This window comes from Protopterus annectens, chromosome 7.part0, assembly GCF_019279795.1.
Source record: "Protopterus annectens isolate FY-2018-M chromosome 7.part0, PAN1.0, whole genome shotgun sequence".
NCBI lineage: Eukaryota > Metazoa > Chordata > Ceratodontiformes > Protopteridae > Protopterus > Protopterus annectens.
Genome location: NC_056739.1, coordinates 1,661,494,628 through 1,661,509,290, shown reverse-complemented (window position 1 = coordinate 1,661,509,290; position 14,663 = coordinate 1,661,494,628). Strand labels below are relative to the sequence as shown.

The window sequence follows — 14,663 nt, the reverse complement described above, 5'->3', positions numbered from 1 at the left end:
TCAACTTGCAGCTACAGAATCAAAGCAAAGATCTGCAATGTCAGTGATATGGATTTATTTAGCTGCCACAGTTCTGGAAACTAAGTGAAAAGTGATAAAATGAGTAGGTAAATGGCAGCTGTCACCTGTCAGAGACCATGGGGTCTGTTGTAGATGGTAATGGGTAGGGAAAAGGTAGTGGCAGACATTTACAGCATTGCACATATAATGAAACAGATATGTATTTCCTACACTGCTTTCAGAACACATTTTACAGTGAAGAAGTGAAACTAAGATTTAGGTACAGCTCTCCTTCCATAATGAAAGAGTAACACAGACCAGCTACTCAGTTTTCACCATCTGTTAATAAATGGGTACTTGGAAAGATGGGTGTTGCCAGGTCAATGCAGTAAGTAATGTCTTTCGGCTTTTCCTGGTTATGGGTCACCACAGCTGAACTCTGGTCCACTAATGATTGGTAGTGGATTTATTTTTTATGGTGCCAAGTTGCCGGCCCAAAGCCTGACCTTCAAAGAAGGCACAGCCATTCACACACACACCTTCCTGCATTACTTTAAATGTCACTCAACCGTGGGGAGGACATGCAGACTCCACACAGAAGGTGCTCCAGCCAAGAATCAATGCAGAAGAACCACAATTTATTAAACATAGCATAACTTACAGAAAATGTGTGGCTTTGATTTTAACAGAGTGGAAAGAAAAGGTTGAATCTAGTACTCAGATGAAAATCATGCTAAAATACATTAGAACATAACATCTGTATTTCAAAAAGGATACATTTCTATTTATGAATGGTGTTACAATGCTTCATCCTTTCCTAATTCTTCTAGCTCCTTTTCAGCCAAGAGTGTAGAGGACCCCAGTGTCTCTTTCCTTGGAAACATTTGAGCAAAGTAATTTTGTCTTCTTCGCTTTCCTATTGGACACTGTATTCCATCCCATTCATATATTTATTATTGAGTTGTGCCAATTTAAGCACTTTTGGTGTAATTACATAAAGTCCACATAAAAAGAAGACATAGGTTAAATTACAGCTTAGATTACAAAAATTAAAAACTTCATACTTGCAGTTTGCATGTATTGAATTAACAGGTTTCTAGTGAATGAGATTCAGCATTGGAAAGAGTTTAAATGAATTTTCAGAATATCTGCATTTACTGCAGATAATAAAGCAGTGCACTGAGGTAAGAACATTAGTGAATGCTGAGTCTCATCATGTCATCCATCTGATAATTTGCCTTTTAAACAGCATTTTCCACTTTGCCACTTTTAACTTAAAGAAAACATGAAAGCATTATTTGTATTTATGCTGTGAATCAGTCCTATGAAGCTATTAGATATTTTCCACTTCACACAGTTTAATTTAGAATAGTCCTGTCAGTGACTGGACAGATATCACATCAAACCTTTGGTGTTGGAAGATCAAAAGGTTGCGGGTTCTTTTCCCAGACCGAGTGATTTGACTAGTTTTCCCTTAATATGCTGCCAACAGCATAAAGGAAGTGCTGCATTGCTGAGTGTTCGGAGAAGACATTAAACTGAAGCCCCATTTGCATGAGTTGGTGGCAGCTCAGGTAGATGTAGAAGATCCCATAGTACTTATCAAAAACTGTAGAGGAATTTCCACAGTATCTTTGCATGATTTCCCTAGTACGTTTAAACATCACCTTTGCTCTCTCCTGATAACAGATACCCCCTGGAACTCATTAACAACTACACTAAATGTATAATAAGCATACACTGTTTTGAGTGAACAGATAACACAAGCATAGCTCGCATCTTCTTCCTCCTAATTTTACTTTTCCTACTGATTTTTTTTTTGCAGCCTTAAATACTGAGGGGGATTCATAAAGGTTGCCACAAAGTGTAGTCTAAATGCAGACGTATCATAATCTTTCTAAGTGACTAGAAAGCACAAAAATGTGGTAGGGATATTAATTAATTTATTTATTGACATTTGTTGACTGGGAAAGTTCATTGGGTCCAAAATCCATTTTCAGTGGAGCCCTGGGGAGAAAAGTTCCACAAACAATTTGTACAAAGAACCAAATTTAACAAAAAAAAAAAAAAAAAACTCAATACCAGACACGAAACACACCAATTCCAGTCAAAAATAAAATATGAAGTAAAAACTGGAAGCCACAGAAAGCCAGGATAACCAGTAATCCACAAACAGTTATTCTTTTTACTTCAAAAAGAAAGAAAAAAACACCAAAGTAGCATATTGCAGTACTTTTAAATATAAATAAATATTACAGTATAGTTCAAAGTTTACACTAAAGCAAAAAATCTGCACAACAATATATGACACAGAGATTAGTTGCCAACCAATATCGAATATGCTTTATGATATTACACATACATTAAATTAAGAAACATATTTAAGGTGGCTTATTGTTTGTATTGCAGGGGCAAACGGGTTAGTGAGGTAATGGCTTTTTAAAGCTGATTTAAAGGTTTTTAAACAGCCAATTTGAGTTATGTTTAGCAATGCTATGGGAGTATACACTTTTTCCATCTCTTTTATTGGGTTTGGTAACATTTAAAAGCTGTTTACTGGAGGATCTAAGAGTTTGGGCTGGAATATAAGAATGTAGGATGGAGTGGAGTGCTGGGCAGCTGTTGGGTTTAAAAACTAGTTTGTGGGCTTCAGTCAATTGGTTATAACTGAGGTAGTGGGAAAATCTGAGCCAGTTCAGTTCTGAGATTGCATGGCAATGGTGTGTGCGGTTAGTCTTGCCTGAGGCAAATTTAGTTATTTTCTAATAGCAAGATTGGAGTTTGTTGCTAAGAGATGAGTGAAAGTTAGTAAAAATGGCACTTCCATATAGAAGAGAAGGGATAAGTAAGGTACCGGCCAGTTTTGTTTTGGTGTGGTTGTTTAGGTAGAGTTTATGATGTTAAAGTGTGCCTAGTTTAAAGTGAGTTTTCTTTATTGTGTTGAGAATATGTGGCTCAAAGGTGAGTTTATCATTGATTGTAATGCCCAATAATTTTGATGTCTTCACAATTTTGATTTCTGTATTATCTAGTGAAAAGATTTTGAAATTGATAGCTGGTGATTTTGTTGAGAAAAGAGTTTGTTTTTTAGCGAGGTTTAACAATAGTTGTGCATTGTTTAGCTAGGTTTCTATGGTTGTGAATGCATTTTGTTTGGCTGTAAGATGGTCTGAGAAATGATTGGAGGTTGATATGATGGTAGAATCATCAGCATATTGGATGAGTCTACTTTGTTAGGAAGCTTTGTGAAGATCGTTGATGAATGTATTAAAGAGTAGGAGCCCTAGAATGGATCTTTGTAGGACTCCTATATTATTCACCTGATACTTTGTTCATTTTGCCATTTGCCTGATTGTACTCTATTGTTTAGGTAAGAGAAGAACCAAGTAAGAGAACTGGGGGAGCAACCTAGTTTTGGTAGGTGGTTTAGCAGTTTGATATGTGACACTGCATTGAAAGCCTTTGATAGATCCAGTAAGATTACTGAAGTAGGGAGACCAGCATCAATGGCTTTGTTTACAGTATCAGTGAAAGAGAGAAGGGCTGTGATAGTGCTGTGAACAGGACAGAAACCATGGTGCATGGGGACAAGAAGGTAATTTTCAGAGATGTATTTAAGTTGTTGAATCTGCATACATTTTTCTAAGATTTTTAATAATGAAGAGAGTATAAAGATAGGCCGATAGTTAGAGAGGTCATGGGAATTTTCACCTTTATGTAATGGAGTTAGATTTTTTTCCATTATTGGGGGACATATTCTGAAATGGAGTAATTTATAAGAGTGTTAACTGGATATGTGATTGCTTTTGCTGCAAGTTGTAAATACTCAGGAGGTAGATTATCAGTGGAAAGAGAGCAGGGTTTTAGTTTAGTTTGGTTAGGAGTTTGAGTATAAGAGAGGTGGGTACTGGTTGAATTGCAAAGGAAGAGGTTGTATGATTACTGTTAGAAGTGTTTGATGAAGGAATGTGGTGTTGTCATTTATATAACTATTTATGTCCTGAGAGTTTAAGTTTATGTTAGTTGGTAAATCTTTGATTAGTTTTTGAATGGTAGTGATAAAATGAGTGTTGAAGTTATGGGCAAGTTGTTGTGGGTTCTTATCAGGTGTGGGAGAAGGGTTTTGTAATGTGCCAGGATTAAGCAGAGAGGAGACAGATTCCAGAACTTTTTGGGGTTGTTATTTAAGGTGGTTAGCTTTGAGGAAAAGTAGGTGTTTTTTGACTTGTACGACTAGTTTCTTGGCTTTATTCCTAAGTTGCTTGTAGTTAATCTCATTTTGTTATGATTTATTTTTTTGCCATTCATTCCATGCTCCTATAAAGGAGATGTTTGGTCTGTTTTGTTAACCAAGGGGCATGGTTAAGTTTAGTTTGTTTGGTTCAAATAGGGGCTAGGCTATTAAGGGTTTCCAGAAAGAGTTTGTTAAAGAAATTTACGGCATCATCTAGGGGAAGAGTTGTTAGTAGGACCCAGTTTTGTGCCTTCAATATGTTTATGAAAGTTGTCTAGTCAAACTGAGTGAGACTCCTAGATGTTTTGCAGGAGTGTGCTTTGGTTATTTGGTGTGATTTCTATGGGTATATCCTGGTAGGTGGTCATATAGAATGTTAAGTATGATGTCTGAGTTTGAGTAATTGTGAGGGTGGGATACTAGTATCAAATATAAGGTAGATTCTGAAGGTGTGGATAGACCGTGGGTAGGAGCTGTAATAAGCTGTGTAAAGCTATGTAGATTTATATTGTTGACTGATGAGATGGAAGTTAGGTTTTGCCAATTAATGTTGATGTCTCCCAAAATAATGGTTTCTTGTGAGATATTGTGGTAGAATCGACAGAATTTCTTGAATATATATCATGTACCCTTCATGTACACTTAGTGTACACTTAGTGTAGATAATACTGAATCTGGCCCACCCTTTTAATGGCAGCCCAAAAGAAACAGTGGCAATTATGTAAGGAGTCTGTAAAGGATGTGGATAAAACTGGATTGCTATAACCTTAATGAGCAAGTCAAGGAGATTCAGAAGAGTCTGGAAGCACGGAGAGAGAAATGGAGGCCCAGACCAGTGGTTCTGGAGAAAGCACTTTCTATGAAGGGTTACATTTCAGTAGAAGATCCAGTGCCTCATTGCCTGGAAACGGAATAGATCCAGAGACCTTTGGGTGACTTTATTTTTTATTCAGAACCTGAGCTGTTAAAGGTCTTATTCATTTCTCTTCAAACCACATATGATGCTTATTTTGGACACGTCAGTCTTTTTACATTAATTGCTACAAAATAATAACCAAATATTGTTTGTCTGCTTCTTATTCTTCCACACTGGTAGGTACAGTATACATAAAAATGCAGCTTTAACGTTTCCTGATGTTTTAGCCTGTGAAATAAACAAGATTCCAGAATAAAAAGACTTTTTTTAAACATTGGCCCGTTCGCTGATATAACTCTATTCTTAGTGTTACATATGAAACTTGGGTACAACACAATCCATAAAACTGTTTTCACTTGCTGTTCAGACACCATACATCCCAACCTCTTAGCACAAGAAATCTGGACAAAGCCTAAAATAATGGAGGGGAAAAAGCCCCCAAAATAGGAACAAATTTTAAATATTGCTCCTATAAACTTAGAAAGTTGATAGAAAAACAGGATTTGTGTTAGCATGCATTTCCTTAAGGGTACAAAGTCTGAAACTCAAATTTATGTAATTATTTAGTTACTTCAATCCTAAGTGATTTGCCAGAAAACCATTAATTTTATGAGAAATAGAACAAAAATAAGAGGCAAAAATCTGCACATTCTGCAAAAATCTAGACAGACACTTATACTGCCAAGTACCTAATCCTGATCATTGTGATGCTTGTGCTGCATGTCCAAAGGTATACCTACCTTGTCTGTTGCTTTGAGGGAGCATACCTATTGTCTAAGGACTTGTGAGAGAAACCCTATTGACACTGCACTGCTGACAAAATGGCTACTGTAGAACTTCTACAGACAATTCTATCCTCTAGTAACAGAATGGTAGCAGTTGCCAAATCCAGCTTAACATCCTTAGCCATGCCTTCACCAAAGCTGCTAATCTGGGAGGAGGAGGCCACAGAGGCTTCTCTTGTAGCATTCAACCAGATGACTAAGAAGGAGAAATGAGACATAGTCGAATGAATACTCTTGAGACAATTAACAGCAGTCCCCTCCATGCTTTCTTTGACATAAAAAGAGTAGAATACGAGGACTATAATATATTTGTTTTCATGAGTCAGGATCCCAACAGAGACCCAGCTTTGAAATTCCATTAATGGAATTGTTTCTAAAAATAGAATGGCAAACTCTCAGTCGTATGGATTAAACAGGCTCCTTACTGATATGCTGAGTGCTGACACACTAAAAAAAAAAACGAAAAATATGCAGAGGAAGAGTAACTATCAAATATCACTCTTCTCTTTTAAACTTATTTTTTGCAGTCAGACAAGCCCCTCCCCCAGCACTCCCACACCCCCAAACTTTTATGCTTCAAAAAAAGGGGGAAATATTTTGAAAAATCTCCACCTTGGACTTGGTATATGTAAGCCCATGTTTTGTTCATTCAGTCTATATATTTTGGGACTTGCTGAAGAAGGTCCAGACATTTCATATAGTTATCAATTAAAACATTTAGTATCTTTATGGCAAGACCCGGAAGGTCACATTAGTAAGAAGCCATGACTGAGATACCGGTATCTGAGATTTAAGCAGGCATTGCTAACTGAAATCAAAATGTGGGTGTGTTAGTTAGACCCAAAGAATTCAGAAAGTTGTAACTCTTATAAGCATCTTATGTAATAAAAATGTATTTAAAAGGGATTCACTGAGAGTGATGGAAAAGTGGCAACTACACTTATACTTTGCTTTAAATGTGGGAAAAGGGGCCACGTTTAATGTTGCTGTTATTTCTGACATGAATGTTATCATGATGATAAATTTCTGAATTATGCAGAAAATAGAATAGTTGAAAATGCATTCTGTTATGGTGCAGCTACCAAATTAATTACTGTAGAAGTTGCTGGACTCTGGTAGTATGGTCAACATTATAAAAGGTGATATATTTGCAGTCAAAAGACATAGTCATAAAAGTCTGTGAAAGTAGTGTACATTTACTGATGCAAAAAAGAGAGAGTGAGAGAGAGATACTCCATTGCCAGGTGGATGCCCATACTGAGTTTGAGAAGGCACTACAATCTAAACTAATGGTGATATACTTAATTCACGATATGAAACCTTGGATGGATTTTCCTCATTTAAAGAGCTGATGAAATAGTGGGAACAGGGTAATGCTTTTAATAATCCATGTCCAAAACTTAAATTGGAAACTTCTTATAACTATGCCGTTGACGTCTGCTGAATCAGATGAGAACGATCGGCCCACAGCTGTGAGCATTAATAAGTTTGGGTTTAGTAACAGATGATGAATAGTACTGGAAAGCCCTAAGGGAGCTATGATATTGGTGAGTATACAAGGACAGGAAGACACTACAAACCCACTAGAAACTAAAGAGCTGCTACAAGTACAGGGTAAAGTGGCACTGAGAATGGAGGTTGCTGAGGAGTAAGTTGAAACATTCAGAGAGATAAGGAAAAGTTATTCCTGCTAAGTGCCCTTCAAACGCTGTGAGGGTTTCAATCAGGACTTGTGATAAAGAGAAACTTCAGGAGAAATGAAACAATAGGGAAGAAACAGTGTGGGTGGCAGATTCAAGACAGAACAAGCCTAAGGAAAGGGGGTGGGGTACTGAGTACCAGAATACAGAAAACAGATCTTTTGAGAATTCTAAATGTGGCCACACTTAGTATTCTGATGAGTTGCGCACTGAAAACTCTGTCCTTGCTCTAGAGGTAGAACCCTCTATCTCACAAGAAGCTTCTAGAGAAATGGATCAATTCATAGCTGGCCTTCAGCCTAGCTATTAAAATTTTAAAAAGGCACAGTGGGAAGATGAACATGAAGTAGAGTCAGGGGATGATAATAAGGGTAGTAGGAGAAGTACACTACAAATACCCCTACTTCCTGTCCCTATTTTGAACTACCAAATGTTCTACTGTATGGACTGACTACGGAAAAAGAGGAAGAAGTAGGTCAATTGCTGGTACCCAGACCCTTCAGGAATTTAGTCATGAAACTTGTAGTGACATCCTCTGGTGACTCCTATGTATGGACAAAACTAAGACCAGGATTTTATCCAGATTATCTTGGTAGGGCATATTAAGTAAAACTAAAATTTTGGGGGCAGGATGATTTGAATGTCTGAAAACATGCACAAACTTGGGCTTTAAAAATCCATTTATTCCCAAGCCTATAAAAGATGTGTCATTTTAGCATACTGCCATGGAAATTTTTGGTCCACTATTAAAATCAGTAATAGATATCAGTTTACACTGAAAACCCTAGATTAAGCCTTAAATATCTTGAAGCAATCCTGCTTTGAAGGGCCATCGCCAAAGATATAGTGAGGAAGTTTGACTGTTCTCCAGGATGAGAAAATCATTGAAGATACTGAATAAAGGATGTTTAAAATTATTCACTATTTATACCAAAACATCTCAGAACTATAGTATATCAGTGTCAGAGTAATGGCCTAGTGAAGTGCTTCAAGAGAATTTTTAAGTCCAGTTTGAGGAAGGACATTGAAGAGGATGGTAATATATATACGTATTATGTTTGCATATTACGTGTGCATGTTTTGCAAAGGTTACCCATCTTTAGTAATAGAGATTCAATTAAAAAGTTTTAGGAATTTGATGTATACCTAGTCTTCAATGTTAACATAAACAAATTCCATCATTTTAAAACAATAATCCTTTCAAATTCACATGTTTTTGCTAATAGGTACCACCTAATTTTGCAATGGCTTTTTTCTCTAGTCCCATCATGAATGTTACTGGTCTTTGCTTGAATGGCTTTTAATAAACCATTGAGTTGTTGGCCTACTTTGTTCACATTCAGTTGACTTGAAGGATTTTCTAGTCTTTCATTTCAAGTAGTCTGTATTCAGAAGTCAAATCAGCATCTGCCTTCTTGCTGTGGCCACATATTATGTGCAATGACTTAAAAATATTTAATTTAATAAAAGTTGGCCCCTATTGCCTCACTGGAGTCTTTTATAGCATCAAATCTGACCAATGTGCACAGTCATAACAAGGAAAATTTGGATTTTTATGGAGCTGTTTATTCGATTTCAAATTAGTAAAAAATACATGGATTTAATAAAAAAATGACATTTCATAAACATTAGATAGCAACTGCGACACTGAGAGAATGGGCAACCTATTCTCATTGAGCTAACATTTGGAAGTCTATAAGGAAAAATAAACTCTACAATTTCGATAGCAATTATATCACTTTTTCCAGCCTTGCTTCCTATGCTAGAAATTAAACCAAGAAGTGCATTTAGCTATTGAATTCAGAAGCTACAGTCTTTCTGCTGAAGGCTAAGGGATTATCAATACAGCTATAATGCAAATGTCATATGGAGGCCATTCTATGTAGTGTTTAAAAGCTGATACATTGCAACTTGCTTTATTAGCATAGGCTATGGATATGGTTCCCATTCAAAAGTCACTGATCAATATAATGACTTTCAGACTGAAGACTAGATATGAGTGGTGATTCATTTCTGTGCATTCTAATTCTGAGGGCACAGAACCTTGTGGATGAGATATGACATTTTTCTCTTTGGATGTGCTATCTCAAAGTTGAAATAATTAAGGGGTTTGTGGAAAGTTTAAAGGAAGTTTGCATTCTGCAAGTAACTATTGCTTTTGTGTTTTGTGGATTTTCTTTTTTGCTTTTGACAGATGTTGTGGTTTCGATATTTGAAATTAATTTTTCAAGAGTTTGAAATACAGTCTTTTAATAATCTAATTTCAAATATGGAGGCTTTGGAAGTAATGTGAGCAGTGGTCAGCATATACAGCATTGTCTAACAGCTGCATAATTTTTATTGTAATTTCCAGTTGTTTTACTTCCTTTTGTCTAGCCTGTGGTTGAAAAAAATCTGTGATAGATGAATCCATTAATCTGCACAACAAATAACGGTTAAATGAACTAATGTATGTCTCTCATTTTTCATCTCTTTCGAAGAGTATGAAGAACAAGCCAGTTAATAACATTTATAAAGTTTTGAGATTAGAGCAGGACTCATCTGACTGAGACAGTCGAGAAATACATACCAGAATTTTGGGGGTTGATCTCATAGGCTCTTTCTCCTCAGGCATGATGCGGATATAAAAGATAGCAGGAAAGATGAAAATCAGACAAGGTGCAGATGTAGCTCCTAAAAAACAAAGAGGTGAGCATTAATCACAAAGTGATGATCTCTGTGCAAAACTCAGTAGAAGTCCGAATGGATTTTGTGAGGTATGCTAAGTGCACTGAGGACTTCTTTTTGCTCTTTATTTGGTTACTAATCAGTTTAATAGGAGACTGACTTTGCAACTTGTCCTCTGATGTTCTATCCATTTAACTGCTGAGCATTCAAGTCTCAGGATAATGTATAAACATACTTTATAATCTGTTATGGGCTCCTGAGAGACTGGAACCGATTCACACAGCCTAGGGTAAGACATTCCAGGAGGTGTATAATTCATACTGCTGCTACACGATGGAATTTGCATTCATGTCCCACATGAACTGGTTTGTGACATAAAACTCAAGTTATTTTGGTGCAGCTGCTATGTATTCCTGGCAAGCAAAATATCTATGTGATTTTATGCAAGTTCTACAACAGTCAATCAATAGCAACAAACATGCATAGTAAAGGCATTCAATGTTCTCTGACCTTCATTTTATATATCATTTCAGTAACTGTTCATCCATCAAAAGTGATCTCGAGGGCTTTAGAGTACATTTGCAACTTTCCATATTCATTTATATATGTTATTTATTTATTGTTCTTTTAGGTATAGTTGCTGATCCAAATTAAGTTTTTCCACCATAGTTGCACAACAGCTCCTTGTCAACAAAAACAATAACAATATATGTCTGGCAAACCTAAACAAAATATCAGAAAAAGCTTTTGTCCATCAGAGAAAGGCAAATGACAAAATCTATTTATTTAAAGAACAGAAACCAAGTATCTTCAATAACATTTTACAAAAATCTATATATTATTATTTAAAAATAGAATTAGTTTCACAAAATGTAATAATACTATATATAGTTTTAAAATTAAGGTCTCCCAAATTATAATTAAATGTCTATAAATATATTTTATATTTGTGAATAAGTTAGGCTTATTAATACATATATATATATATATATATATATATATATATATATATATATATATATATATATATATATATATATATATTACTGATGTTTATATACTGTTTTAATGGTTATGTGTTTATCTGTTTATTTTAGTCCTCATTCTTTATTTATCAATGATAAATGATCGTAGATGAATGAATTGCATCACAAAAGGCTTCTCATCCAGAAAAAAGAGGTCATTGTTCCCCTCTACTCGTCACTCATTAGACCCAGTATAGAGTATAACGCCCCTTTTGGTATGTACCTCACAAACATCTACAACAACTGGAAAGGCCACAGAAATATCTCACAAAGAGGATTACTGGCCTCAAACAGATGCCCTACGCAGACCGTCTCAAAAAACTCCAGCTTTACTCCGTTGCATATCACCTACTCAGAGGCGATCTCTGCCTAACATACAAAGCTATGTCAAACTCAGAGCTGTTGGACGTGCTCCACTTAAAGAAATCCCAGTCCCTCCAAGCTACATGTTTGTGGGACATAAACCTTGTCACCACAATAAACAGAACATGCTGGAGGGAATGGAGTCCTGTCCCAGAGACTTCCCATACTCTGGAACAAACTACCTATCTATATCAAACAAAGCTCCTCATTAGCACTTTTCAAGAAAAATCTTGATGATTGAATGAGAAACCGGAAATTCACCCCGGGGATCACTTCTGTGGCTCTGCTCGACAGGGGCACTGGAAAATAATTTTCTTGGATGGCAAAAGCCAGGGTACCTTTTTGGCTTGGCTTATATAGGCTCTAGGGCCAAAAGCCTAATACCTACCTATGAACCTATAATAGTGCTTTGTATTTTTTCTGTTAGCTATAAAGAAGTCCTGTCATTTTGAAGGAAAAAAGTCCTTATTTCAGTAATAAATCTTCTCTTGTGGTGTGACCATCAGATTGATTTTGTTATTTATCTCACATTCTTTCAGTTGAATAGTGGTGCATTATTTATCAGGAGAAAAATATCTCATGAATGCCTTATATGAGGTAATGTACCCATAGCACTAAGAAAATATACTAACTCTGAGGTCACGCAACCTTGAGGTCAAAACAGTGCTTCTTATCCCTAAATAATGATTGGTCTCAGACTTAGTATACTTAGCACTTCCAATTACAACAGTGTTTTATGATTTACATTCAGTTATATGGTACACATTGAATGCATCATTGATGAATTGTCACATTCTCTCCTGACACAGCACCGGTTTACATTAAGATGGAGTATGTAATTTATTTATTTATGTATTTGCATTTGTTTACCAGGAGATCTACTGGGCCAGGGCAAGCCCATTTTCTGTAGAGGCCTGGGGAGAAAAGCTCCAAAAATAAACCATGTGATACAGCTACAGAATCAAAATAAAGAAATCAAGCAGTGATGGTACAGAACACTACATTACAGAATAGGGGATACAATAAAATAGATAATATTAGTTCTACAGATGCTGCATTTTAAGTATGCAAGCCAAACAAGAATACAATTGATGACATGGGATAATAGCAAATGTGTGACCAATAAAGTATTGCAGTTTAGCAGTAGAGATAGAAAGATGGAAAGCAGCAGATTCTGAGAGTAAGGTATAACCTTAGAGCTATTGCTATATAGGCATCAAGACTGAATAGAAGATATGGCAGGTAACTGATATAGTAGATTATGTGTGGCTGGGTAGCACATGCTGGATTTAGTAAGTTGGAATCACTTAATTTATATATGAGGAGTCTGAGCCATAAGTGAGATGGGGAGGAAAAGTAGGAAGACTAGGAATATAGTTTATTTTTATAGTCAGTGCTGGTACATGTACATAGCCAGTGGGAGAACAGGTGTTGTTTTAGCAAAGTGTTGCTAGTAGACTTAATTGAAGTTCAGAGAGCATTCCATAGTTTTGCTATAACATACGGGTAATGCATTTGACTGGCAGAAAGGTTAGGTTTTGCTACATTAAGAAGCATCTGATTGACTGTTCACAGAGTTCTATTTGGGTGATAGATGGTGAACAGAGAGGGAGGGCAGAACAACTAGAAGGCTTAAAGATTATCTTATAAGCTGTGGTTAGCTGCAGGTATGTTAGATGTTGTGGAAGTTCTAGCCAGTTTAGATGCTGGAGTGATGCGCAGTGGTGGGAGGAGTGTTTGGCGCTTGTTACAAATTTTGTGATTTTATTGTAGCATGAGCACAGTTTGGATTTAAGAGATGGTTGTATATTAGTAAGGAGAGGTGAAACATAGAGCAAGGATGGAAGTAGAAAGGAAGAGGCAAGGGATAGTCTTGCTGCATAGGGAAGGAAGTGTTTCTGGCTGTATAGGATGCCTAGTTTCTGATGTTTTTTGTTTGATGTTTGTGTTGATATGCTGGTCGAAAGTTAGGTGCTCATCTCTGATGACCGCTAGAAGTTTGGTATATGGGACTACTTTGAGGCAAGGGTTGTTGAATGAGTTGATGGTAAATTCATTTTTGGTTAGGGGTATTGTCTTTTGGGGGTGACTAACATGAGTTTGGTTTTATTAGCATTTAGGGCTAAATGGTTATTATACATCCAAGTTTTAGAGGAGGTGAATGTATTTTTGCTGAATGTAAGTAGTTCTGAAGTAGACTTGGCAATGCAAATGATGTTGGAGTCATCTGCATATTGGATGACATTAGCATGGGGTATGCTGCTATGGAAATCAGTAATGAAAATGCTGAAGAGCAGTAGACCTAGTATGGACCCTTGTGGGACTCCAATATTGATGTTGAGGAAAGGAGAGATGGATTGGTGCCATCTGGTTGCTTGTTGTCTATCTGTAAGGTAGTTAAAAAAACAACCAAGAGTAGTGGGAGATGTGCCTAAATTGGAGAGTTTGGTCAATAGAAGTGTGTAGAAGACAGTATCGAATCCTTGGAAAGATCAAGAAATAGTAAGGAAACAAGGTATCCTAAGTCTCGAACATGGTTGACTGTGTCCAAGAACGATATAAGAGCAGTGGCAGTGGTATGACTAGGCCTAAACTCATGTTGGATTGGAGAGAAGAGGTCGTGGTGCAGTAGGTAGTTAAGTAATTGGCTATGGATACATTTTTCCAGAATTTTGGATATGGGAGAGAGGATGGCAGTTGGATGGAAGTTAGATAAATCATTATTATTTACACCTTTGTGGAGAGGGAGGATAAATGCCTTTTTCCAAATGATGGGAATGAAGAACTGAGCAGCGTCGGGCAGTGCCGCCTAAACAGGTTTAAACTATTCCAGGTTCCACAAAGTCTGCTCTTCACTTTTTCCCTTAGAACAGTTCAAACTCTCCAAGTAATCACTCTATTCTCTTTCTAAAGCCCTGCACTTGCTCAGCTCTTATAAGGAAACACTAACTAACTAAAGCACTACACCCTCCT

General features: G+C 36.6%; 1 protein-coding gene across 2 annotated transcripts in view; it reads right to left on the bottom strand.

Moving 5' to 3' along the window:
• Window positions 1-14,663, bottom strand: part of SLC38A3 (solute carrier family 38 member 3) — a 1,194,467-nt gene that overhangs the window by 3,783 nt on the left and 1,176,021 nt on the right. For both annotated transcript variants that reach the window (XM_044078187.1, XM_044078188.1), the window contains one exon: window positions 10,205-10,308. In XM_044078187.1, the coding sequence (XP_043934122.1) occupies window positions 10,205-10,308 (104 nt within the window). The remainder of the gene's footprint in view (window positions 1-10,204; window positions 10,309-14,663) is intronic.